General features: G+C 58.4%; 1 protein-coding gene across 19 annotated transcripts in view; it reads left to right on the top strand.

Annotated features, from left to right (window-relative positions):
• The window catches only part of BAIAP2 (BAR/IMD domain containing adaptor protein 2), a 72,322-nt gene that overhangs the window by 13,362 nt on the left and 35,514 nt on the right, over nt 1–23,446 (top strand). For all 19 annotated transcript variants that reach the window (XR_014238475.1, XR_014238476.1, XR_014238477.1 and 16 more), the window contains exons 2-3: nt 2,543–2,618; nt 4,120–4,206. Coding sequence is in view for 16 of the 19 variants with exons in the window: in XM_082372132.1 (XP_082228258.1) it covers nt 2,543–2,618; nt 4,120–4,206 (163 nt within the window). In the remaining 3 variants the exon portion in view is untranslated. The remainder of the gene's footprint in view (nt 1–2,542; nt 2,619–4,119; nt 4,207–23,446) is intronic.

The following is a 23,446-nucleotide window of genomic DNA, read 5'->3' on the forward strand; positions in this document are numbered from 1 at the left end:
GTGTCACTGGGCGGGCGTGGGCGGGCTGCCGAGGTGACCCCCTTTGTTGGCCTGGGCGGCTGCTGGCCTATTTCCTGCTGTCGTTGAGGATGTTTGGGGCTCTAGGGAGGGAGCTGTGGAGCTTCCTCTCCTGCCCCCGGGGTGGGTGGGGGCTGCAGTCCTAGAGCTCTGCAGCCCAGGTCTGCCCTCACATGCCCCAACCCCAGGGCCCTTTTCAGCCTGTGCCCATCGCTGCAGCGAGAAATACATCTTACACTGAAACTCTGTACACACGCGCGAGCACACCCACGTACGTGCGTGTGCATGTCTGGAACACCAGAATCGGGGACAGAAGCCACCCTTACTCGGTCTATACCCTGCTTTTGGTCCATTTCCTTTGAGCAGACACACGCGCCCTCCAGCGTTTTTCTGCCCTGACGCAGGTCTGGGTGGCGTTGAGCAGCGAGGCTGAGGGCTCAGCCAGCCTGTGCGTGCACCCTTGGCAGACAGCCCCACGCTGAATTCCCCTCCGCACCCTGCCCGGACGCCAGCCCCTCGTCTGCTGCCTGTCACGTGACATCCCTGCCCGGACGCCAGCCCCTCGTCTGCTGCCTGTTACGTGACATCCCTGCCCGGACTGCCGGGCACTCCTCGGACTGGATGCATCCAGACTTGGGTTCCCCACTGTAGAGTCGTCCCCAGACCACTAGCTTCGTGCTGCCCCCTGACCCCGTCCCGCACTGCAGTGGAGCCAGCCCTCTGAGCCACCTTCACATCTTAGGTTTCTGAGCAGCTCTGAGGGGTCTCCCGCGTCTGTGCGGTCTCAGCTACAACCTGGGCTCCCTGGAGCAGCCAGGGGTACATTTCCCTTTGAAATGTAGTTGGCTCGACCCTCAGCTTCCCGTCCTACTCAGGGAAAGCAGGTGTCCCTGCCACGGGCTGCAAGGCAGTAGGTTTGGGCCATTACTGCACATTTCCTGCCTCTTCTTACCTCCTGCCACCCTTTACCCTTACCCTGCTCCTGGTGTCCTGTCCCTGACACCAGCAGGCCCTGGCCTTGGGGCCTTTGCACGCTCCTGCCTGCAGCCCTCCTCTCTCTATGACATGCTTCTCTCCCCTGCTGTCCCCTGAGCCGTGTCCTGCTGTCTCATTCTCCAGGTACGGGGTCCTGCCCGGTGTGTGACGTGGGCCTGCCTTCCCTCTCGGGACTTTGTCCCATGGGGTCACTGCTGCGTCCCCCTGTGTGCCTCAGCCCCGGTGCAGCACATGGCAGGTGCCCTCCCCTTTGTCGTGTCCAGAAAGGAAGGTGCACCTGCCCTGTGGACTCAGGCATGTGTCAGGTGTATCTCCCTCCCAGGTTCCCTGCACGGCGTAGAGCAGGTGGGCGCCCAGCCCCGATGTCAGGAGGTGGTGGCTCAGGCTCAGGGTCTTGTCGCCCTTGGGCACGGGTCTCTGTTCCTCTTCGTGCTGGCACTCCAGGCCGCTTCTCCGGGTGGGCGACAGAAGCATGTGCCAAGTAGTGGGTTTTTCTGGAGCCCAGATCCCACAGCCCTTCTCGGAATCCATGTCCGTCCTGCTGGCTGAGGGCCAGGAGCAGGGATGGAAGGGTGTTACCAGGGGCCGAGGCTGCCTTTGGCCTGTTGGCCAGGGTGGGGCGGGCACTGCCTCTGTTCATGCAGAAGCACCTGGGGCTCTGCGGTCTGCCCACGGGGCCAGGCGACTTCCCCTCCCTGGCGACGTTTCTCTCTTACCCTGCGGAAAGATCAGACGCATATCACAATAATTGACCCGAAGATGTAGGATGTGGCCGAGATGGGGTTTTCCTTAGAAGTTCCTTGCAGTGTTCTCACTGGCTGGGGTTGGCACCCAACCGTCAGGGTACATTACCCAGTAGAGCTCACATTTGGCTGTTGTTTGTGTGTGCCTGTTTTTATGCCTCGTAATTAAAACATTTATTTGGCCTTCGCAGTGAAAATCTAATTTCTTCAATCTAAGAACTAGTGGTATTGGCACTAAGACTTGAGTCCATCAGGCGAGTGGATCCAGAGCCTGCTGGATTATTCATCGTGTGGTGTTTGCAGTCAGGCTGTGCGTTGCTCTAATCAGAACTGACGTTTGGTAATTGATGTGTTGAGTGAAGATCGTGGTGGGAGGGGGCTCCAGGCAGCGATGAACCTTTTGTGTGTGGCCTGCGGAGGGACCTTCCTCGCTGACTCAGCCCTGCCAGACGGGGTAATGCCACCTCAGTGCAGCATATCTGAGCGCCGGATGTATGTCGGGTGCTGCCCCACGTGTCGTACGCGTGCTCACTTGTTTAATCTGCAAGGCCCCGATGGAGCAGGTTCTGTTCTTTCCCCCATTGTACAGGTGTCAAAACTGAGGCTTGGGAAGGTCATTTGCCCAAGGGGTCAACAGGGGTAGAGCTGGGATTTGGACCCGGGGCCCGGCCATGGCTTCGTGGTCTCGACCCCACATGTGATGCTTGCGGGATTTTCCCCTCGCCGTTCAGGCCCCCAAGCCGCCGGGTGCCTTGCCCCTGATGTTGTTCCCTGCTCTCTTCCAGACCATCATGGAGCAGTTCAACCCCAGCCTGCGGAACTTCATCGCCATGGGCAAGAACTACGAGAAGGCGCTGGCAGGTGAGGCTGACATCGCTGGCCCGCGGGTGCGAGTGAGGACATCTCAGTAGGTGGACAGCTCCTGGGGCCTGATTAGGGAGGGACGGCGGTGTTTCCAGAAGCACACCGTGGCAGAGTGAAGGTGTAGGTGCTGCACCACAGAGGGCCATGATGTTTAGTGCACACTGTGGACATGGGGCCAAAAGTGGCAGGATGGTTCCAACCCTGGAGTTGGGGGGGGGTCGGCCTGCACATTTCAGGCCAATGGTGGTTCCTTTCCTGAAAGCATCATCCAAGGACATGTCTTACCCCCGGGGGCTTTCTCTCAGAGTGACGTAACTTCATTCTCAGCTGCACAGTGTCGATGGCCTAGGGTGAATCCGTCAAGGCCCGGCCTGGGGTCTCCTGCTCGCGTGCCCCAGCCCTTGGACACGAGGCACAGGCCTCCTTCCAGGCTCCTCCACCCCCACCTGGGCCCCCAACAAAATTCTGTGGGGGTGGGGCCTGGAGGTGTCCTCCCTTCCCCATTTTCCTGGACTGCCCCATAGGACAGAGCCCTTCAGCTGCCCTCGGCCTCCCCAAGGCCAGGCCTGGGCCCGCTATGCTTTCCTTTTATCTCTTTCAAGGAGCCCGCCCTGCCCGGCAGCAGACGCACTCCCAGACTGCAGAGCAAATTGCGTGCGCTTAATTGAAAACTACCTAAATAAAATTTGATCAAGTGTCCAGTAATAAGTCCCTAACTGGGTTCTGGAGAAAACGGATTAGAAATAGTAATTATGCTGCTGGCGGGTGCTCCCTATGGTCCTGCTCCAGAGGCGCCCTCGTCCTCCTTCCAGCGTGAAGGGCAGCTGGGGGGGCTCTTCTGATGAAGGAGTTTGTGGGCGCACCCGGGGTCTTGAAGGGTCTCCGAGTTCCTGGAGGAAGCTCCATCCCAGGCAGAGGGCAGCGGGCAGCGGGCAGCGGGCCCCAGGTGTGGTCCCAGGAAGTCAGCAGGCCTGGCGCTTTCCGTGCCAGTCCCTTGCGAAGTCAGGTTAGAGCAGAAGTTGCCCTGGGAAGTGGTGTGAGTCCCCCCGCTCCGTCCCCGTGGTGCTGCCTTTAGCCCACTTTGAGCGTGTGACTCTCTCCCACTTACAAGGCTCGCTCTGAGACCGCAGACGGGGACAGAGTCCTCAACCCAGGTTGGCTGGGGTGGTCTTCCTGCCGACCCACTTTGCACGTCTCCTGCCTGGGGTTGGTGTTTGTCTCGTCAAGACGCCAGGCCTCGTGGTTGGGGTGGCACCCTGCGATTTGACTTGAATAGCTCTGGACCCAGGCCGTACACTGTGGTCTTACACAGAGAAGGAGCTCTCAGGATTGGAACGAGAGAACATCAGCAAGAAACGGGCTTAGGTCCTGCCCAGGCTGGAGCCTGCTGTGCACAGGGGAGGCGGCTGACTGACAGGCAGGCAGGATCGCTGAGTAGGTGCTGCAGGTGTTGTTACTTCCTAGCGAGGGAAGTAACTGCCCCTTCCTCTTCTCTCAGGTGTGACGTATGCTGCCAAAGGTTATTTCGACGCCCTGGTGAAGATGGGTGAGCTGGCTAGCGAGAGCCAGGGCTCCAAAGAACTCGGTAAGACCCCTAAATGTGGCAGAGACCCTGGAAGTCCCTGAAGTCGTTGGATGTCCCCATGCCGATCTGGGACCCCGCCCTGTCCTGTGTCTGGTCCTTTGATTTGGGATCAAGTTTTCCCTGTCCAACAAGGGAAGTTTTCCTAAAATGGCAGTTGCCCTCGGAGCTGGCGAGGGCTGTGGGGCACACACCCTGCTGAGAATGGGGTGCACCAGGTGGCTCAGGTCCCCTGAGAAGCATGGTGTGGGGATGAGGAGACAGGCAGATCCACGTTTACAGGTGTTTGAGGCAAAACTTGAATGGCCGGCATAGGGGAGCCATGTGAAAAGTTGGACTCAGATGATGGTCTTTAATGGTGTGGGGAAAGGTTCCTGGTATAAAAATGAGGGAAAAAGGATGCAAACCCACAGCATGGTGTGACCAGATTTTGTAAAAATACATTGGGGGCACGTTTATCTCATGATACAGGAAGAGACCCCAGAAGCTTAACAGGTAGAATTTCTGGGATGGATTATTTTCTTTATGCTTTTACTGTGTTTTGCACATTTCCAACATGAGCTCACGTTACTTTTATAGTCAAGGCACACAGTGTGAAATGGGAAGAGCTGTGGGCTCCCTTGGAGAGGCTCTCAGTTGTTGGCAGGTTTGAGGGCGTTTGTTTTCTCTGTGTGTCCATTAATTCCGGCTCCCAGAGGTGCCTCTGTCTTATCTACGGTGCAGCCTTTAGCAGAGGCTGCCTGCTCTCGCTCGCAGCACCGCCCTGCAAACTTTTCACACCGTCCTGCCCTGGAAGTCAGGCCTGCCCGCTGCCGGGCTTTGTGGTGCCCTCTGCTACTCCCTTGTTTGAGGACACGGTGGCCCAGCTGGCCCTGCTGTCCCGGCCCTGGGTCCACACCGTGCCCAGCAGGCCTGCCAGGTGTGTGTGCTGTGTGGTGACTGCCACCCTGGCAGAGCAACAGTGACGTACGGGTTTTCCTGAGAACAGAGAACAGTGTAAAAGCCAGACACAACTATGGGACCTCCCTGGGCTGGGAGCAGGGGCAGGCGACCATGTGCAGGCGAGGCTGGGCGGAATGAGTGACCAGGGCCGGACCCCTCATGTGGGCTGGGCTCTGCTCACCTGGATGTGGGCCTTTCTTCAGTGTGTACAGAGCTGGCTGGTCTCCAGCTCTGTGGCTCTAGAGGGAAACCTGCTGGCCTCTTGGGGACACTCAGCTGACCTGCCTCCGTGAGGACATGGAGGCCGGGGTGCTGTGGTGGTCAGGCCTGCAGGCTCAGCCTGGCTGGTGACGTGTTGGATGTTTGGGCGGATGGAGGCCTGGACCCCTTTGTGATTGGCGTTGGCCGTGAACCAACCGGCTCTGAGCTCAGAGGCCACGCGTGGGCCCCGCCCAGCACTCCTGGGCATCCCGGCTGTGGCTCCTGCAGCCACCGTCTGGGCCCCTTGGAAGAAAGTCGGGTGTTGTGTGTGTGATCCTGTGTGTTTATACACGGCTCCTGTCTGTGAAAGGGGCACTTTCTTATCGTGGTTAATCGTGGTGGCCAGGGGGAGACATGTGCCTTCTCCCCGCAGTCACACACACGTGTGGAAGGGGGAGGGTCTGTCCACGGGGAGATCGGGTCCCATGTGGCCCCATAGTGAGGGTGGGCGTGTGCGAAACCGCAGTGAGATTCCAGAACTTCCGGCGGGCAGAGTCCTTGGGAGTTGTCGCTACAACAGGCCCGTGAGCAGGACAGCAGCCTCCTGCTGTGGAGTCTGCACATGGAAGGGGCGGGCGGGGGGGGGGTTGGAACATCCCTCCACCCACCACTCTAGGAGCTGTCTGGGCTCCGGCCTGAATCAGGGAGCTTCTGGTTGACTTGTGGGTTTTTGAAATCTCTCCAGGGGCTTTTGGGGCTTTGTGCGTCTGCGGGGGTGGCTGGTGAGGTGCCAGCCAAGGGAGGACTCTATTTCCTCTTCTCCCAACGGTTCTGACACCAGATGTGGGTTTTCCTGCACCAGCCAGCCCTCCAGTTTCTGAGCACCCCAGCTGGGCGTCCCATAGTTCAGCTCACTTCTGACACGATCTACCCGGGGTCAGTGCAGACCCGCAGGGTGAGGGCCCCATCCCGAGAGACTGCCCCCCACCCCAGATGCTGGCGCAAGTCATGGGTACCCAGTTCACCACACTTCTGTCCAATCTGGCTACAAATCGGATTCCCACCACTCCCTCCTCAGATCTGGTAGTTTGCTGGAACGGCTCACAGGACTCAGGGGAAGGCTTACTTCAGAGTCCCAGTTTGTTGTAAAGGGTATGACAAAGGACCCAGGTGAACGGCCAGAGGAAGAGATGCACAGGGCAAGGTCTGGGAGGGTACCGAGTGCAGGAGCTTCTGTCCCCATGGAGTCGGGGTGCCCCACCCTGGAAGCTCTCTGAACACCGTGGTTTAAGGGTTTCCAGGCATGAACAATTGTTGGCTCAGTCTCCAGCCCCTCTCCCAGAGGATGGGGGTGGGGCCCAAAGTGCCACTTCTAACCCTGGCTCCGTCTTTCTGGTGACCAGCCCCCATCCAGAGTCCACCCAGAGTTGCCTCATTAGAACAAAGGATGCTGCTATCACCAGGAGATAACAAGGGATTAGGAGTTCTGTACCAGGAACCGGGGCAGAGACCAGTGTGCCTTTCTTCTCAGGTCATTGTCAGCCCTGCTCTGGGAACTGAATTTTTTCTTTTGGCAACAGCTTTACTGAGATGTAATTCACATGCCATACAACTCACCACTGAAAGTGTACAATTCACTGGTTTCTAATGTATTCGCAGAGTTGTGCAACCATCACCATATCTAGTTCTCAAACTTTTCCTCACCCCTAAAATGTAAGCCATCCCCATTAGCAGTCACTCCCCCTCCCCTAGCCCCTGGAAGCCACTGATCTGCTCTCTGTGTCTGTGGCTTTACCTGCTCTGGACGTTTCATATAGATGGAAGCGTGCACTAACCCATCGTGACCGTTTGTGTCCAGCTTCTTTCAGTTGACATCGTGTCTTCGAGGTGCATCCATGTTGTAGCGTGTCAGCTCCATTCTTTTTATAGCTGAATAATATTCCATTGTGTGGATTCCATTCCCCAGTTGATGAACATCTGGGCTGTTTCCATGTTTTGAGCAGTTTCCATAGCATTGGTGTCAGCAGTCGGCACAAGTGTCTGCGTGGACACTTCATGTATGCCTGGGAGGGGAACTACTGAGTCACACGGTCGGAGTTGAATTTTTATTAAAGCAGCACACACCCTGGTTTAAAAATAAGTCTCCCTGCCCCCCACGTGCCCGAGGCCCACTTCTCAGCCCTGCATGTTGTCTGCTTGTGTTTGCTTCCATACACGTAAACAGGCAGGTTTGTGCTGCTGGTTTTCATGTTTTGTTTTGTTTTTTAAATCTTTCAGCCATGCCGTGCGGCATGCGGGATCTTAGTTCCCTGACCAGGGAGCAAACCCGCACCCCCTGCGGTGGAAGCACAGAGTCTTAACCACTGGATCGCCAGGGAAGTCCCTGTGCTGTTTCTTCTTTTTAATTTTGGACATTATTTGGATTTAGCATTTTTATACCACTTCTCGCCCCACCCAGTAGAACAATGACAACTTTTGCTTAAATCGGTGACCAGTATCACCTTTGTGCGGTGCTGGCAGGAATCCTCAGCTCAGACAGAGCAGTCTGACGGCAGTGCAGCGGACTGCACGTCTGAAGTGGAAGCATGATGAGATGGACATGAGTGCACACCTGCCTAGGTAGTGCACACCTGCCCAGGTAGCAGACGGCCCTGTCACCCCCAGCATTTCCTGGGGCCCGCAAGAAAACCTCCTGCCTCTCTCCCTCCGTGCTCCCCCCCCCCCTTGGCAGGCAACCACTGCTGTGTATTCTGCCCTGAGACTCGGTGTGCATTTGCTCAAGTTTTGTGTAAATGGACTCGAGTAGTGTGTGCTGTGCTCTCTCTCGGTCTGGCCTCTTTTATCTCATGATTGTTTTGAAAGTCATCCCGATGTTCCACGTACCTCCAGACCATCCTGCCTTCGTGCCAAGTAGTTTCCGCTGTGTGGAGGTGACCTGTTGTTTATACATTCTTCCGCTGATGGACATTTGGGTTGTTTCCAGTTTTGTGCATTTCCACGTCCACATTTCTCTAACGAACTAATGACGTCGAGCATCTTTTCACATAGTGTTTGCCGTTTGTTTATCTTCTTTGGTGAAATGTCTCTTCAGATCTTTGTCCCCCTTTTTGCAGTTGGGTTTTTGTCTTATAATTGAGTTGTAAAAGTTCTCTGTGTATTCTAGGTTGAAGTGCTCTCTCAGATACATACTTTGCAGATATTTTCTCCCAGACTAGCCTTTCATTCTTGTCACAGTAGTTTTATTTATTTATTTATTTGACCGTACCACATGGCATGTGGGGTCTTAGTTCCCCAACCAGGGATCGTACCCCCTGCAGTGGAAGCGCAGAGTCTTAACCACTGGACCGCCAGGGAAACCCCTCTCACAGTGGCTTTAGAACAGAAATGTTTAATTTTAATGAAGTCCAGTTGAGTGATATTTTTTCTTGAACTGTGGTCCATAGGTTTTTGTTACTATTTTGACAACTTTGTTTTTGCTGGAGTTAATAATTGCTTCCCTTCGTTTGCGTAGTCGTCAGTTTGCGGTCATTAACTCGCTCCCAAACCCGAGACCGCGCTCTGGGACTCCTCCCTGCCGGCCGCAGTCCCGTTCATCTGGCCGCTTCTCCCCCTCTTGGAACTTGCCTCCCGGAGCCCCGACCTGCTCTGATACCCTGGGCCGGTGGCTGGACCATGCATGGGACGCCCCTTCTCCAGTCTGGGACCATGTTTTCTGGGCCGTGGGTCCTGTTTTACTCCCTCAATTAGGGAGATCATCCTTCCTTTTAATGGTTCCTTAGCAGGAAAAGGGGAAATAACATTTCTGAGCCCATGTCTGTCTGCGGATGTTTCTCTACCTCGCACTGGCTTAGAATTCCAGGTGGGAGACCGCCTTCCCTCGGAGTCCTCACCCCCTGTCCTCTGCCTTCTGGTGTTGCAGTCTTCAGTGTCATTTTGGCTAATTTTTTTTTTTTTTTAATGTGAGTTTTTTGTTTTTCCCCTCCGGGAAGCTTTTGAGATCTTTGTCCTTGGGTGGGTGTTGTGAAATTTCCAGACGTAGCTACAGTGTGTATGTTGGGGGAGGGCCCAAGGGGACCTGGAGAACAAAGCATCCCAAGGGTGGGTGTGGTGTGTGGCCTCCCGGGCCCCGGGAGGGGTAACCGGGGGCAGGGGTTAAGCTGCAACTCCGACCTTGGGTGAGGACAGCAAGGGCACAAGGAGGGGCGGAGGACAAGAGCAAGGGTATGTCCACAAGTGCAAGGTGGACAAAAACGCATTCTGGCAGAAATGGGAAAGTCTGGAGAGGAGGAGGGGGTCGGGGCTGGGGGAAGGGGGCAGGGCCTGGCAGGAACTGGGGCTTCTGGCCGTGGGAAGCCGGGTTTATGCAGCCTGCTTCTTGTACCCGCGTTATGATCCGCCTGTTGCCTGCAGTAGCGGGTGCTGCGTTTTCACTGCTGTAGAATATTCTGTGAACACGTGATGAACACAGTGTATTTCTCTGTCTTCTCCATCAGCGCTTGGGTTACTCCCGGAGGGGGGGCGGGATGGGTTTGCTGCTCTGAACGAGCTAGTCCTCGGGACCATGATGCCAAGCCCACCGTGGGGTGACCTCCACTCGGTTCCACAGCAGCCGCTGCCCCGGGGCTCACCAGTGTGACGCCACAGGGCTCTCCCTTTTGGCCCTGCTGTCCTCCCACGTGACCGGCGTGTGAGGGTTCGCAGTGCTCCTGTCTGAGTGAGGCTGGGCACCGCTGCCTTCTATTCCCGTGCCCTTGTGCCCCCCTCTGTGTGGGCGAGTCCCACCCGGCAGGCCACCCAAACCCCAGGCGCCGAGGCAGCAGCTCTGGTCTACCTGGTGCTGGAGGGGAGGGGAAAACCAAACTGGGACCAGCATCTTGGATACCAGCAGGACAATTGTTTCCGCTTTGTTATAACTTGGGGCGTGCTGGGTGCCCGTGTACCAGGGGCCGATGACCCAGCCCAGGGGCGATGCCCGTCCTGGGGCTGCCCTGCAGTGACCTGCTGAGAAAGCTGAGGGCTTCCAGGTCCTTCTGAGCTTTGAGGCCCTGGTAGAAGTGGCAGAAATTTCAGATTTGGGACCCTTTGCTCTTGGCTGGAGTGTGGTGGGGATTGGGGTTTGGTGGTGCACTTTGGCCACTGTCCTCATGGAACAATGTCACTGGGTCACTTGCCTAGGAAACGTTTTCTTCTCAGTTCCTTGGTCTCGTTAGCTCTGCCTGTGGCCCTGGGCATCTGTATGAGCTCCCCATCCCCAAAAGCTGGTCGGGACCCCAGGTAGGGGGGCCTATGCTGATTCCCGAATTATCTGAATCTTGGACATTCATTGACAGGCTGTTTGGTCTGGCGTGTGGCCCATGTTTATAGGTGTCTGTTATGTTTGAAGAGAACATATGTTCCCTGCTTATTCCGATTCTGGGTGCAGGGTTCCTAATTGCGTTCAAATCTTCAGTAATTCCACCTCCTTATTAGTAAGTGAAAGAGGCGTTTTTCTTACTCCCCAGGAAGGTGGGCTCATCAGTTTCTCTGTGAGGTTTTTGCTTTATGTGTTTTCCAGCTGAGTTATTGAGTGCGTAAACTACAAGTTATGTGTGGTCGTGTTTTCCTGACAAGCTGAACTTTATGAGGGGAACTTCTCTGTTCTCAGTAACCCTGTTTTCAGTCTGTTTTGTTTCATGCTGAATTTGTTTTCTTCCACCCTTCCTGTCTGCAGCCCTGGGGAATTACTCGTTTCTGACCACTTTCTTCTCGATAGACCTTACTCCCCAGGATGGGAGGGAAGAGATGCGAGGTCTCTGCTGTCCTGGGGATCAACCAGAGCCCTCAAGGGGTGAGTGCCTCTGGGGAGGTGGTGCTCCAGCCGAGGTGTGGCAGCAGCCTGGAGGGAGCTCTGTTCACACTGACGACGTCCTGAGCCAGGCGCCGGGCTCCTGACCAGAGACTTAATCTCGAGGCCCTGCAAAGTGGGGCTTCATCTGCCCTCTTGCTGCCCACTTCCTGCTGGGGTCCCTCTGGGTGTGGCCCCTGGTGGCTTTGGGGTCAGGGATTGCCAGGCAAGCAGTGAGACGCCCTGGCCACTCTCCGGTCGCCCTCCGTCCTCTGCTGATCCCTGCCCCGTTCTTCCAGTTCTTCTTGCCTTTTCTTTCCCATGAAGGGCAGGAGCTGTATGGCTCCTGCTCTGCTCCCTGGGCCAACAGCCCACTAGGACGGTGTGGGATTCAGCCATGCCGACCCTCGTCTAATGCTTCAGAGGGTACTGCACCCCCTCCCCATCTCCCTACGAGCCCTGCGCTGCGTCCTTCCTGCATAGAGTGAGGGTCTTGAGCAGCACATCGCCCCCCCGCCCCCCCGCCACGTCAGCCGACCACGTACTGCCCAGAGCTGGACCCCTTATCACCAGAGCAGAGGCTTCTGACGTGAGGTCTCCTGCTGAGAGCGAGGCTGAGGCCCGTGGAGGTCAGAAGTCACAGCCCAGTCGCTGAGCTGCTGCCCCTTTGTTCCCCGTCCCTGTGGAGAGCGAGTGGCCGCTCTGCCTTTGGTCCTGTGGCCAGGAGGCAGCTTGGCCCTGCAGCTCCAGACCTCACAGAGGAGACGGCCTCTCATCTTCACTCCACTCGGCTCTGGGTTCGCTTTGATAGGCAGGCTGCTTAGTCGGGGTGCAGGGATGCCCGCCTTCCCCATCGCTTCGCCGCCCTCTCATCCCCCGCCAGCAGCCACCCACACTTGCCGTGGACTTGTCTCCCTGACCGCCCCCCTCACAGCTCCGTTGAGGCACACCTGGTGCCGCCCCCAGGCAGGTGATTATGGAGGCCATCCCCGTCTCTTTGATCTGTGTACTCGGGGCAGCTTTTCCGAGGCCCTGTCTGCTTGCTTTCCTCACGGATTTCTGTGCTCGTGGGGCTGACCGGCAGCTCAGGGCAGCGCGGGTGTCCCATCTGGGTCCGAGGCTCCAGGCCAGTCCCCGGTGTGTGCAGACCCAGGCCTTCCCCAGACCAAGGAGCCAGGATGGTGGCCCAAGGGAGGGTGACCCCGATCACAGCACCCTGAGGGGGCTCACTCTCCAAGCTCGTAGACCACAAACTTGGGGGTTTGCTAAGATCTGGAAGTGAGCACGTTTTCATGTTTGTTTCTCCTGCTTCTTTCTCTACCTTGAGCCTGGAGGCCACAGGGCATAGGGGGCAGGTGGCCCCTTTGCTGCTGGCCACAGCAGGGTGCACCCAGCCTCTCCCCGTCCCCCTGACACGGGCAGCCTGAGATGCCAGCATGGTGGGGAGCATGACGCAGAGTGGGTATTTCCAGACTGCTCCGGCGTGGGCTCCAGGGCTGGTCGGGGAGGTCGGATCTCCAGTCAGGCTCCTTTTGCCCTGAAGGAGGGAACAGTGCAGACGCTGTCCTCTTGTCCTGGGCGCTGTCAGCAATGCCATGTCCCCTCTGGGCTCTCCCATTGCCTTAAGCTTTAAGTCACAGGACACTTCAGGTCATATCAAAGCAGAGAGAGCAGGTGGAGACCCCCCGGTGCCTGTCCCCTGCTGGCACAGACCAAGTACGGTGGCATCTCACCTGCGCCCTGTCACTGCTCCCCTGGGGTGATCCCGATGGCACCTCCTCGCTTCTCCATCCAGCCCCCGTGTGCACTGTCAGCAAGCCCGGCCTTGGCCGTGGGGCTGAAAGCACACTTGTCCCCCAGTCCAGGCAGTGGACAGGCTGGCTTCCGGGCCCTCTGTTCCACCATCACGGCCACTCCACAATTGGCCTGGTGCAGCATCAGACTGGTGCAGTCTCTGTGTTGTCCTGCTTGCTGGTTTCTTCCCCGGTGTTGGCCCCTGGGGTGTCCTGCTCCCCTGCTCCTGGGGGTGCCACCATCGACCTTGACCTCATCCTTTGTGCAGGGGAGGCCGCTGTCCTGTCCCCCTCACCAACAGCCGTGCCACCATCTGCAGTGGTCCCCAGGGAGCTGGCACTCCTGAGCACATCCTGCCCGCTGGGTGGCCCCCTGCAGCCAGGCCCCCAGCTCTACTCCCCAAAGCCACTGTGCAAAGAGCAGGGCTGAGCCCAGCACAGGCAGGAGTAAGAGGTGGAGGCCAGAGTCCAATGCACGTGGGCTCCGGGCACAGTGCTCAGATGGGCAGGTGACTCAGGGGCTCTGTGCCAGAATCATTCATGCAAGAAGAGGGTCAGTCAGCTGCCCTGTGTCTGTGCAGGAGGCTAAGGTGACATATCCTGTGGAGCATTCTAGGCTTTCCTGGCTGGCAGCACTAACACGAGGCCATCATTGCAACGAAGGGCCCAGCCTGCCCTGAGCCCTCTTGTTTCCTCCGTGTGTGGCCGACCTTCACGCTGGGCCCGTCCCTCCAGAGCCTGTGTCCAGGGCCTCTGCCAGAGCCTCACCTGGACATTTTGTCCATCTGCGCAGGCGAGGGCCAGCGGCTGAGCGGCCGTTTTGTTTGGCCCTCACCGTCTCCCGAGCCTCTGTTGTGTTCTCTGCCTTTGAAGAGCTCGCTTGTTTGTGATCCCGGGCGTGTGTGTGCTTGCAGGTGCCCTGGGCCTGTGCTCGGCCGCCACCTGCCTGCACCCATACTGGTATCTGCACCCGCACCCATGAGAGAGCGGGAGCTCTGTGCTGGGCGGGGCCTCGGGGCAGGAGGCGGCTCCCTGCACCTGAAACTGGGCCAGGTTTGGCCGCTGAGTCACTGGATTAAGGTGTGGCCTGAACACTCCCCTGGCGTTTGGCTGCTGTCCACGCCCAGCTACCCGAGTGAAGAAGCGAGGCAGGCAGTCCCATGCCACCTTTGGAGACTCGCCCCGTGGGACTTGGCTACCTCTTCTGGTTCCTGCAGATGCCGGCTGACTTTCCCACGACAGCCTCATGCTTAGAGGCACGGGGTGGCCCTTTCCTGCGCGTGGGTCGCTGAAATGCAGGGGCCATGTGACCCCAGGGGCCTTTGAGACTGTTGCCGGATAGTTTCCTTGGCAGAGGCAGTTCTGAGATGGTGCCACAGGCCATCCACCAGGTCGGGGGGCTGCCCACCAGGTCGGCTCCTGTGCTCCCTGTGAGGCCGGGAGGTTGTCGGGCTGCATCACGGCCCCTTCCATGTCATGCAGAGCTGTCAACACCTGGCTGGGGAGCCCGAGTGTGTCCCTGCCTTCCCTGCAGGTGGGTGACAGTCTGTCTCACATCCACCTGCTGTCAGACCCCACCTTTGACTGGTAAACCTGACAGACGCCACTTGGAGGACTTAATTACAGCTGCACAGTGGGAGCCAGGGCGATTTCACATCCCTGAGGGTCCTGACTCAGAGGACCCATGTCGCCCTACACTGTGGTCCCATGATGGCCTGGTGTCCCCAGGCTGGCCTGGAGTGGGCTCCTTGCCTGCATCCTGCCTTCACCTCCTCTTCCCAGCTGATAACACCAGCAACCCCCGCCATAGCACGTGGAGGGGGTGTCCCTTAGCCCCTGGGAGAAGTGGCCAGCACACAGGCAGTCACCGGAACCCCAGGAATAGGGTCCACGCTCTCCTGGCCTCCCTCAGGCCTCGAGCAGATCTTGACAGCAGGCAGATTTTTTGCAGAGTCTCTGTCCTCGTGCCCGGCTTTGTGTGGATGCTGAACAGGTCAAAGCCTGGGGCTGAGCACAGGGTAAGAGGGCAATCTGAGGGTCCCCTCTCAGGGCCCCCTGGACTCTCATGACTGGTGTGAAGGGCCAGGCGCTCCAGCGTGTCCACTTCGCCTGCCCTGATGAGAGCTTTATGGGGCCGGCTCGAGCCTTTGTCAGGAGGGATTAATAAACGTCTTAATTGGATCTGCCTGTTCTCAGCGACTCTGGCCATAGCAGGAGAGACGGCTCAGGGTGTTTTCATGCTTCCTCGGTGTCCGAGGGCCCACTCCAGGGTGGGAACATCCATAGGGAACAGCGGTGTGTGGCTGTGGTGACCCCACACCCTCTGGACTAGTTCCTGGGGGTCCTGCTTGGGAGGAGGGGAAGGGGGCCCTTAGCTGTGGTTCATTCTGAGCCTGGTTCTGGTGGTGAGGTGGGGCTGGCAGGGTCTGTGAGGACCGGGCCTGGGGCTTGTTCCCACTGAGGGGGAGCATGTGACCTGACCTGGGTCCGCAGCAGGAGGCTCGCCGAGGTCCTTTAAAGCCCATCCTGCAGCAGCACGCCTGTGAGGGCTCTCCCACCACGGCCAGTCTGACTCGAGTGTCTGGGTGGCTGGAGGGCCCTGGGGGCCCCCAGTCCTGTGACCCCGCCGTGCCTCCTCTGAATTGAGGTCCCGCCGGCAGCGTGTGCTGTGTTCTCAGTGTGTCTGTAGCTCCCCGCCCCCAAGTGAGAGTGAGGAGGAAGCGGTCCTTCGTTTATCCTCCAGCAGAGAGCCGGTGGCCCTGGAGCATCCCACGCATGGCGGGGGGCCCGGCGGGCACAGGTGCCGGCTCGGGAGCCTCTGTGGCAGGTCTCCGCCTGTTCCGAGGGGTGCTGGCCCCTGGGTCCCCGGCGTTGGCAGGAGGACAGGTGTGTCAGAGGCACTGTGGACGCTCCGACCGCAGAGGCCTGATTACCTGATGAGCAGTCCTCAACTGGGCCTGTTCCGGATTGTGTCTCACATGATTTAGAGCAAGTTGATGCCTGAGAAACCGTCCCCAGGAGAGCTGATGTCCACTTGGACAGTTAATCGGGGGCATGAGTGGGCAGGTTAATGGGGCGCCACCACCGCTTCTGGGGGGCCTTCATGGCACTTGGTGAGGATCGGAGCAGCGGTGCCTGCCCGGCCTGGGGCGCAGCCTCACGGGGCTGTGACCCCCTGGAGGGTGGCCTCCCTGGAGGAGCGCCATCCACGCACCTTCCAGCTCTGGGCCTGGCCTGCCCGCCCTGCCGAGGTCCAGGTGGCCTCCTGTGGTCAGGGGTTGTGGCCTTGTCCACTCACGTCCCTGCTCTGGGTGGGAATGTGGGAGGAAAACCCCTCCCTCTGTCCACACCCACGTTTCCCTGTCCCCTTGTGAGTCGCGTCGGGCAGGAGAAAAGACGGCATTTTGAAGCACGGTGATGCTGGTGGGTGGAGGGTCTGTCGATGTGAGTTCCTGCCCTGCTGTCTCCCGGCAGCACAGCCAGCGTCTCGCAGTGCCCTTTCCTGCTGCTGCTGCTGCGGGGACCCGGCTCAGCCAGCGCCTGCCCGGCCCATGGGGAGAGGACGCCAGGTTGACCCTAAGTCCCCGCCTCCCTGTCGCCCAGGCTCAGCCCACACGCTCCACGGCCTCCTGTCGGCCAGTTCCTTGAAGCAGCCCTCCATCGGCCTGGGCGGCCAGCCTGGGAACCCCGAAGCCCCGAGTGTAACTGTGGATGCCTGAGAGTGTGTGGATTGGCCGAGGACACATCCAAATGCATATTTGGCTTCAGGAGGCCCGGGGCAGGCCTGAGCTTCTGAGATCTTATCAGACTCCCTATGTGGCCGATGCCGGTCCAGGACCTGACCCGGAGCAGGTAGGGCAGAGGCTCAGGACAGGAAGGAGGCCAGCCCGGACGGTTGGGCCACGTGTGGTCGGTGCCTCCTCCACCTCGTGCCACGACACTCCGGTGCCTGGGCGTCCACTTTGGACACAACACTGATACCGACACCGAGGGGCCGTTTGGTCTTGCTCTGCTTCAGAGCAGCAGTCAGGGAGGGTCACTGTCCGCTATCATCACCATGGCAACAGCCATCGATTTTTGTCCTGGTTATCCTTTTGGCCACCTGCCATTTTTTGCCATTTTGTAGGCAGGAGAAGAACTCTGCCTCTACCAGGGAGGAACTGGTGGCTTTGAGGCCAGCAGGGAGGATGGGGGGGGTTGGTGGCTGATCCCAGAGGGGTCCCTCAGTGCTGTCTGAGCTCTGCATCCCATACCGGTGGCTCTCACGGCCGACGCGACACCCCCGCAGCCCTCGGCTGTCTGTCTTCCGGAACGAGAGCTCTATATTCGTGCCTTGTTCAGGCGTATGCTAATGAGCTCTCAGAGGCGCCTTTCCGCTCTGGAAGCCACCAGAATAATTGAGCATTATGGATATTTGCTTCAGAAGGCTTCAGGAGGCAACAGGCGCTCCCAGCCAAATTTGAGCAGCTGATCCCTTGGCTCAAGAGCCCCTTGACCACCAGCAGGGAATGGGAGCTCTGGCTCCTCCTAAAATGACAGATCCTCAAGAAACGAGTGTTTTGGCGCCCTCGGTGGCTGCCGGTGACCAAAAGGAACGCCATGACCACTTGGCAGTAATAGTGCGTCCTGCTCGCCAGGTTCAAGTCCAGCTCTGCAAAGACAGGGCTGGAGGTTTAGTCTCCAAAGGAAGGTCAGACACCTTCTCTGCGCCCCCAGCACCATCTGGGGCTGCTGAGGACTGTTCCAGCACGTGGCTCTACCTGGGAGGAGGCAGAGAACTCCTGCCCACCCCACCGCAGCACACGCCCACACACGTTAGTCTCGTGGTCGCAGAGGTCCCGGCTGTGCTGGTCTCACCTCTGCTTCTCCTGGAGAGGTAGTCCAGGGGTCTGGTGTCAGTGCCCAGGTGGGGTGAGGGCTCCCGGCAGGCCTGTGGCTGCTATGGTCCTCACCATGGTCCCCCAAGCTCCACCCCTCACACTCTGTCGGGCTCCTCTAGTGGGGGGGAGGGTTGCTAAGGTGGCCCTGGCTGGACTTGATCAGGGAGCAGAGGGGCCGTCCTGGCACCCCTGCAGTCGTACCTCGTGACCCCACCCAGATCATCCTTCATGTGACGCCTGCACTGGTCAGTCGACTTGTTACTGGTCAGTAACCGTGTGGACGTTCTGCTCTCAATTCCACCTGGGCCACAGCCTCCCGGCCACCCCAGCCCCTGCCTGACGTGGCGGTGCCGGCAGAGAAGGGCCACTCTCCCTTGGAGAGACCTGGCACTGTAACCCCAGGTCCGGGAGGACTTTGACCTTTGTGGTGCAGCTGACAGCCCTGGGCCACCCTGCCTTTTCAGACGGCTTCATTTCTAGCTGCATCCGGGCTTGGCTGCCCCCTGACCGGTCACCCAATTTTATCCCCAGGAGGAGCAGTATCAGCCACTTTGGAGTTGGGGCGGGGCCTCGGCAGGTGGCTCCTGGCGGTGGAGGGACGGTAGGACCCTCCCCAACGCACGATAAGGCTGCTCCTGGGGACCCATCAGGGCTGGGAATCTGGCTGGGGTGCTCATGTCCTGGGGTGATCTGGCTTGACGTCTACTAGGTGGGGGGCCAGCAGGTTACAGGACTGGCCTTCAGGGCTGTGGCAGCCCAGGGAGCCCTTAAGGATGAGCCACATGGGCAGGGACTTAGCGCTGGATGTTCCCATTCTTCCCACATGTTCTCAGATCCTGTCCTGGAAGGCTTGTGCTCTGGGAGTGCCCAGCATGGTCTGAGAGGTCCAGGTCCAGGCAGCTGGGGAGCAGGGCTCTCATCAGCGTCCACCACATTTGTAATGCTGCTGAAGACACCCACTTTCTCGTAGCATCAGCTCCCCCTGCACGCTGACACTGTGCCTTCATGGGAGCCCCGCGGGCTCTTGTCCACAGAGCCCTGTGCAGTGTCCCGTCTTCACGGCCAGGGTCAGAGACAGACACAGCCCTCTCACAGTGGGAAGGACACAGGTGTGAGGAAGGGGGTGGTGAGCAAGAAACCAAGCACTGGGGACCCCTGCCCAGGCCTGACTTTGGCATCAGGGACGAAGGACATAGGCGGGGGAAGAAAGGGCACGCGTGGTGCCCTTGACCACACATGGGTGGTACCCTCCTGCCGGCCGGGGCCCAGCTCCTCAGAAGGATGGAACATGCATGTGGGCAGGGGGCTTTCCCTGTCTTATTGCCCAGTTCCTGAACCTCTTCACCCACCATCCTCCTGCTTAAAGAAAGAGGGTGTGTGTGGCAGGACCGTTGATGTCAAGGTGGAGCTGCACCCAGGTTCCTGGCTGTCATTGTCACTGTTACTGGCAGGGGCGCAAACACTTGCCCAGCTCTTTCTCTGGGTCAGGGGCTGTGCCGTGTGCCTTGTCAGCCCAACCCCCTAATCAGGAGACACGTGGTCTTACTGATTTAATCCTGGGATGAGGTACAAACATGTACACGTAACCCATGAGACAGTGAGGTCAGCCCAGGCCTGGAGCCTTTTCCCCGCAGGTGCCTGGACTATCAGGACTTGTCACCCCCAGGTGGGCCCCCTGACGGACATCCCCTGGCTGGTGGACAGGCACCAGGATGGAGGCTGGTCTCTGCCCTGGGGGTTGGTCCTGCTCTGTGGCAGTGGGTTTTGGAGGAGGCCCCTCCCCACCTCCACACTTCCCACCCCTCCCCCAGCCAGGGCTCAGCCGCCTGTGCCTTCCAGAGATTGAAACTGCCTTCTGTGACCTCCCCCACCTCAGGTCCCCAGCTTCCTCCCACTTCTTGGGTTAATCAGGTTTTAGAAGTTTCACTGGGTTGCCCTCTGGACACTGATCTTGGGGGTGATGCTCCACTGTGGGGGTCACAGTGCTCTGGGGGAGGGACCTGGCCCTCCATGCAGCTGTGCCCAGCCCTGGGGTCCGGCAGCCGGGTCCTTACCCTCTTCATCCCGTGCTGTTGTTCACTTTTGCTGGGGGTCAGCTCAGGCCACTGGCTGTCTTCATGGGAACCATCTCAAAGCAGGCTTTCTCGGGTCTGTGTTGCTTTGGCAAAAACGTGTTCTTTTTTAAGCCTAAATGGGTGATAACTCATCTCCTCCTGAAATCCTGTCCTCGCTCCTTTGGGATTAGGAGTCTAGCGTTATGGCCCAGGAGAGGCCCTCAGGTGGAGTCTGGTCCACCCTTGGCTCATAGAACAAGGTGGGGAGCTGCACAGATCTGCCGGGCGCCAGCCTGAGCGGCCAGACTCTGGGGCCTGAGCCCCCCTCCCACCCCGGCTTGTTCCCAGTCTCCCAGATCCACGCTCCCTCTCAGCTTCTTGTCATTTGCAGATTATAAGAACATGTGTTTTTTCTGCAAAAAGAAAAAACCAAAAAAGCAGCCTGAGTCTTTAAAAATGTCAGCATTGTGAGAGATGCAACTCGAGAGGACTCTTCTGGATTAAAGAGGCTGAAGACTCCCGACTCCACAGAGGAAAGATAAGAATTCTGGTGCCGCTGAAGGTTAAGTCCTCATAACCCACGATTAAGCCTGTTTATGACTTACTTGTTCTAGATGCTCACAGAGCAGCATTTAGATAAACAGTATGCTGACTTATTGAGAGAGAGAGAGAGACAGAGAGACAGAGACAGAGACACAGACCTGAAGAGCCACGCGTGAGGTCCAGGGTTGGGGAGCAGCTCACAGGCGGCGATGAGTTGGGGCACCCAGCCCCCGAGGTGCGGGTGCTGATGGAAGAGGGTCTGTGTCGGTGGCCACTGTCCTTGGGTTGGGCTGGCCGTGGGCCTGTGCACACAGGTCCGTGCTCTCCAGGTGCAGAAGTTGACATGCTGGCCACGCCGTGATGTTTATTACCGTCTCAGGTGGTTCAGCCAAAAAGTGTGTGCACGGGTATCTAGGTGCATGTGTCGGAAAGAGAGCCAGGGAACCTGGTGAGGGGTGAGCGGGTACCCGCTCTGTTATTTTAGCTGCTTTCGGGAGGTTTGGAGGTTGGGCTGGGAGGAGAGTGTCTGTCTTCTAAGCGCTGATAAGAACAGATTCACCGCTGATAAGAACAGATTCACGGCCCCTTTGATCTCTGGGCCTTGGATGGAACCCTCTGGGTGTGGCTGTAGACCCGGCCTCCAGCCACACTCAGGTCCCCTGTGTCAGTATTCAGTGCCCTGGGGGACTGCCTGGTGCCTTGTGGAGCTCAGGTAGGGGTGGGGCTATACCTGTGCTGGTCTGGGGCTCGAGAATCAGCGAGATGAGGCTCCCTGCCAGACCGCTCCCCGCCGTCTCTGTGCCATCGGCAGCCACAGGCATCCTTCGTCCTCCCGGACTTCGGGTGGCCCTCCTTCCTGACCTGCCTGGCCCACTTACCCCTCACTCTTCCTCGTTCCTCACTGGCCCATGTTTTGTCTGCCTCCCAGGAAAGAGTGCAGGCACCACAGAGGCAGGGCCTCTGGCTCACTGTCTCACCTGGAGCGGCACCTGCATGGAGCAGGTGCTCACGGAGCAGTCGTCAGTGTGGTGACGATGAAGGTGAGCGAGTGCCCCAGGCTGCGAGCGGGTCACCTTTATCTCAGTAACAACTCTCACATGAAGACACCAACCTGCAATTTCTAGAGTCGGTCCCTTTTAAAAATCTGGTACCTGTAATTTTCTCTAGTCTTCTAGAATCTTTTATCTTTTCCCAAAGAGCCCAGTTTGGGGAAACACTTGAATGTTTCTGAGATCTGAGATGTCAGTGGTGGGCCCTACGTCCCCGAACACGTGTAAATCGACTGCTCCTCCGAACCGTCTACAAGTTCTGAGAGCACCCGGGGTGGGTGGCTGATCCTTCTGTGTCGTCTGCTAACAGGTCGGGGCCATATCACAGCAGGGTGCCGCCCTGCTCGAGTCCTGACCTTGCCTGGAGCTCCAAGCGAGAGCAGCTCCGCCCCTGCCAAGCTGCTCTGTTGAGTGTCTGCCCCACTGCCATCCTCCCGGGTGTGGGGCCTTCCTGCACCTGGGCCTCCCCCTCCTCAGCTGTGCCCTGCACCTTCCAGCTTATGGCCCCGGTCCCTCTGTGCTGACGGGGTCTCTAGTTTCTGCCTTTTTCTCCCCTCAGTGGGTGCCTTCGGTCCCCAGGTGCTGGCCAGCACTCACACTGGCCAGTGCCAGGCCCCTCCACCTTGTCCTTGTACTGACGTTCTTGCCAGGGGCTGTGAACATTTTTGAGAGTCTGTTGGGAATTTTTTCGTATCGGTGGTGAAATAAAACACTTAAGGAAAAGAAGCAGAGCGACTGAGCCGTGATGCTCCCTCTGGCTCACGATCCCAAGGTTTGGCAGAAGCCAGCTCCTGCTGGGGGTGGCCAGCGGGGGCAGAGGGTCCCCCGCGGACAGCCCCCAACCTCCCCACTCAGCTCTGAAGCGAGAGGGTTGCTGAGTCACCCAGACTTGCAAGAGAGGCAGGCTCCTCGCTGTGGAATCAGTTCCTATTCCTATCTGCAGCCTCATCTTCCCAGGGGGGTTTGGACTAGCCTGGAGCAGGGAGCGGTCCCCTCAGAGATGGCAGTGGGCGCCTGGAGGGGCGCTGCCCCTGGCTCCCTCGTGGCAGTGGAGGGCTCGTTCTGGCTCTGGAGAAACCTGGGAGGGCTTGGCAGCTCTGAGGCTCCAGCCCCCCACGTGGTCACAGTACTGGCTGGAGGCTCCCCTTTTACTCACCTCCCCCCAGGGTCTGCTGGCTAGTGGACTCTTGCTCTAAGCCGATGGGAAAAAACCTCAAAAATCATATTGCGAAGATTGTGTACAAAAAGAATTGAGTTATTATAAAATAAAACTGCTTCCTAGGGAGAGCTGATTATCACAGGAGCGAGCGCTATTTGTAATAGCCTGAAAGTGGAAACACCCAAACGTCCACCGATGGACATCATGGGCGACTGGATAAACAAAATGCGGCTCATTCCCTGGAATGTCATCCAGCTGGGAGAGGAATGAAGCACTGACACACTGCCACGTGGTGAGCCTCAAAAACGAAAAACATGCTTGGTGAGGAAGCCAGACACAAAGGGCCTGTGTCACGGGATCCCACTGATACTAAACGCTCAGAACAGGGAGATCCGTACAAACAGTAGATTAGTGGTTGTCCAAGGCTGGAGGGAAAGGGGAGTGACTGCTGATGGGGACAGGTTTCTGGAGTGACGAGAACGTTCTGGAATTACGAGTGGTGGATGCTCCTTGAGGACAGAGTGGCCTGTGAGGGGCTACACAGGCCTGGGCCTCAGCCCTCCCTGTCCAGCCACCCCAGCTCCAGTGTTGTGTCCTTGTTGGGGGCCCTGTCCCTGCTAGAAGGCTGGACCAGTTCTTTCTGCCCCTGTCACCAAGGGCAAGGCCACCACCCTGAGGGACAAGGGCACAGCCTGGCTCCCGAGGCCACACAGCCTCTCTTCAGGGGGACGCGCACCGTCTGCAGGGTACCCAGGCTCCCAGGCCGCAGTCGTGCAGAGCAAAGGTGGTGGCGACTGT

The sequence above is a fragment of the Balaenoptera borealis genome (assembly GCF_965194805.1).
Source record: "Balaenoptera borealis genome assembly, chromosome: 20".
Taxonomy (NCBI): domain Eukaryota; kingdom Metazoa; phylum Chordata; class Mammalia; order Artiodactyla; family Balaenopteridae; genus Balaenoptera; species Balaenoptera borealis.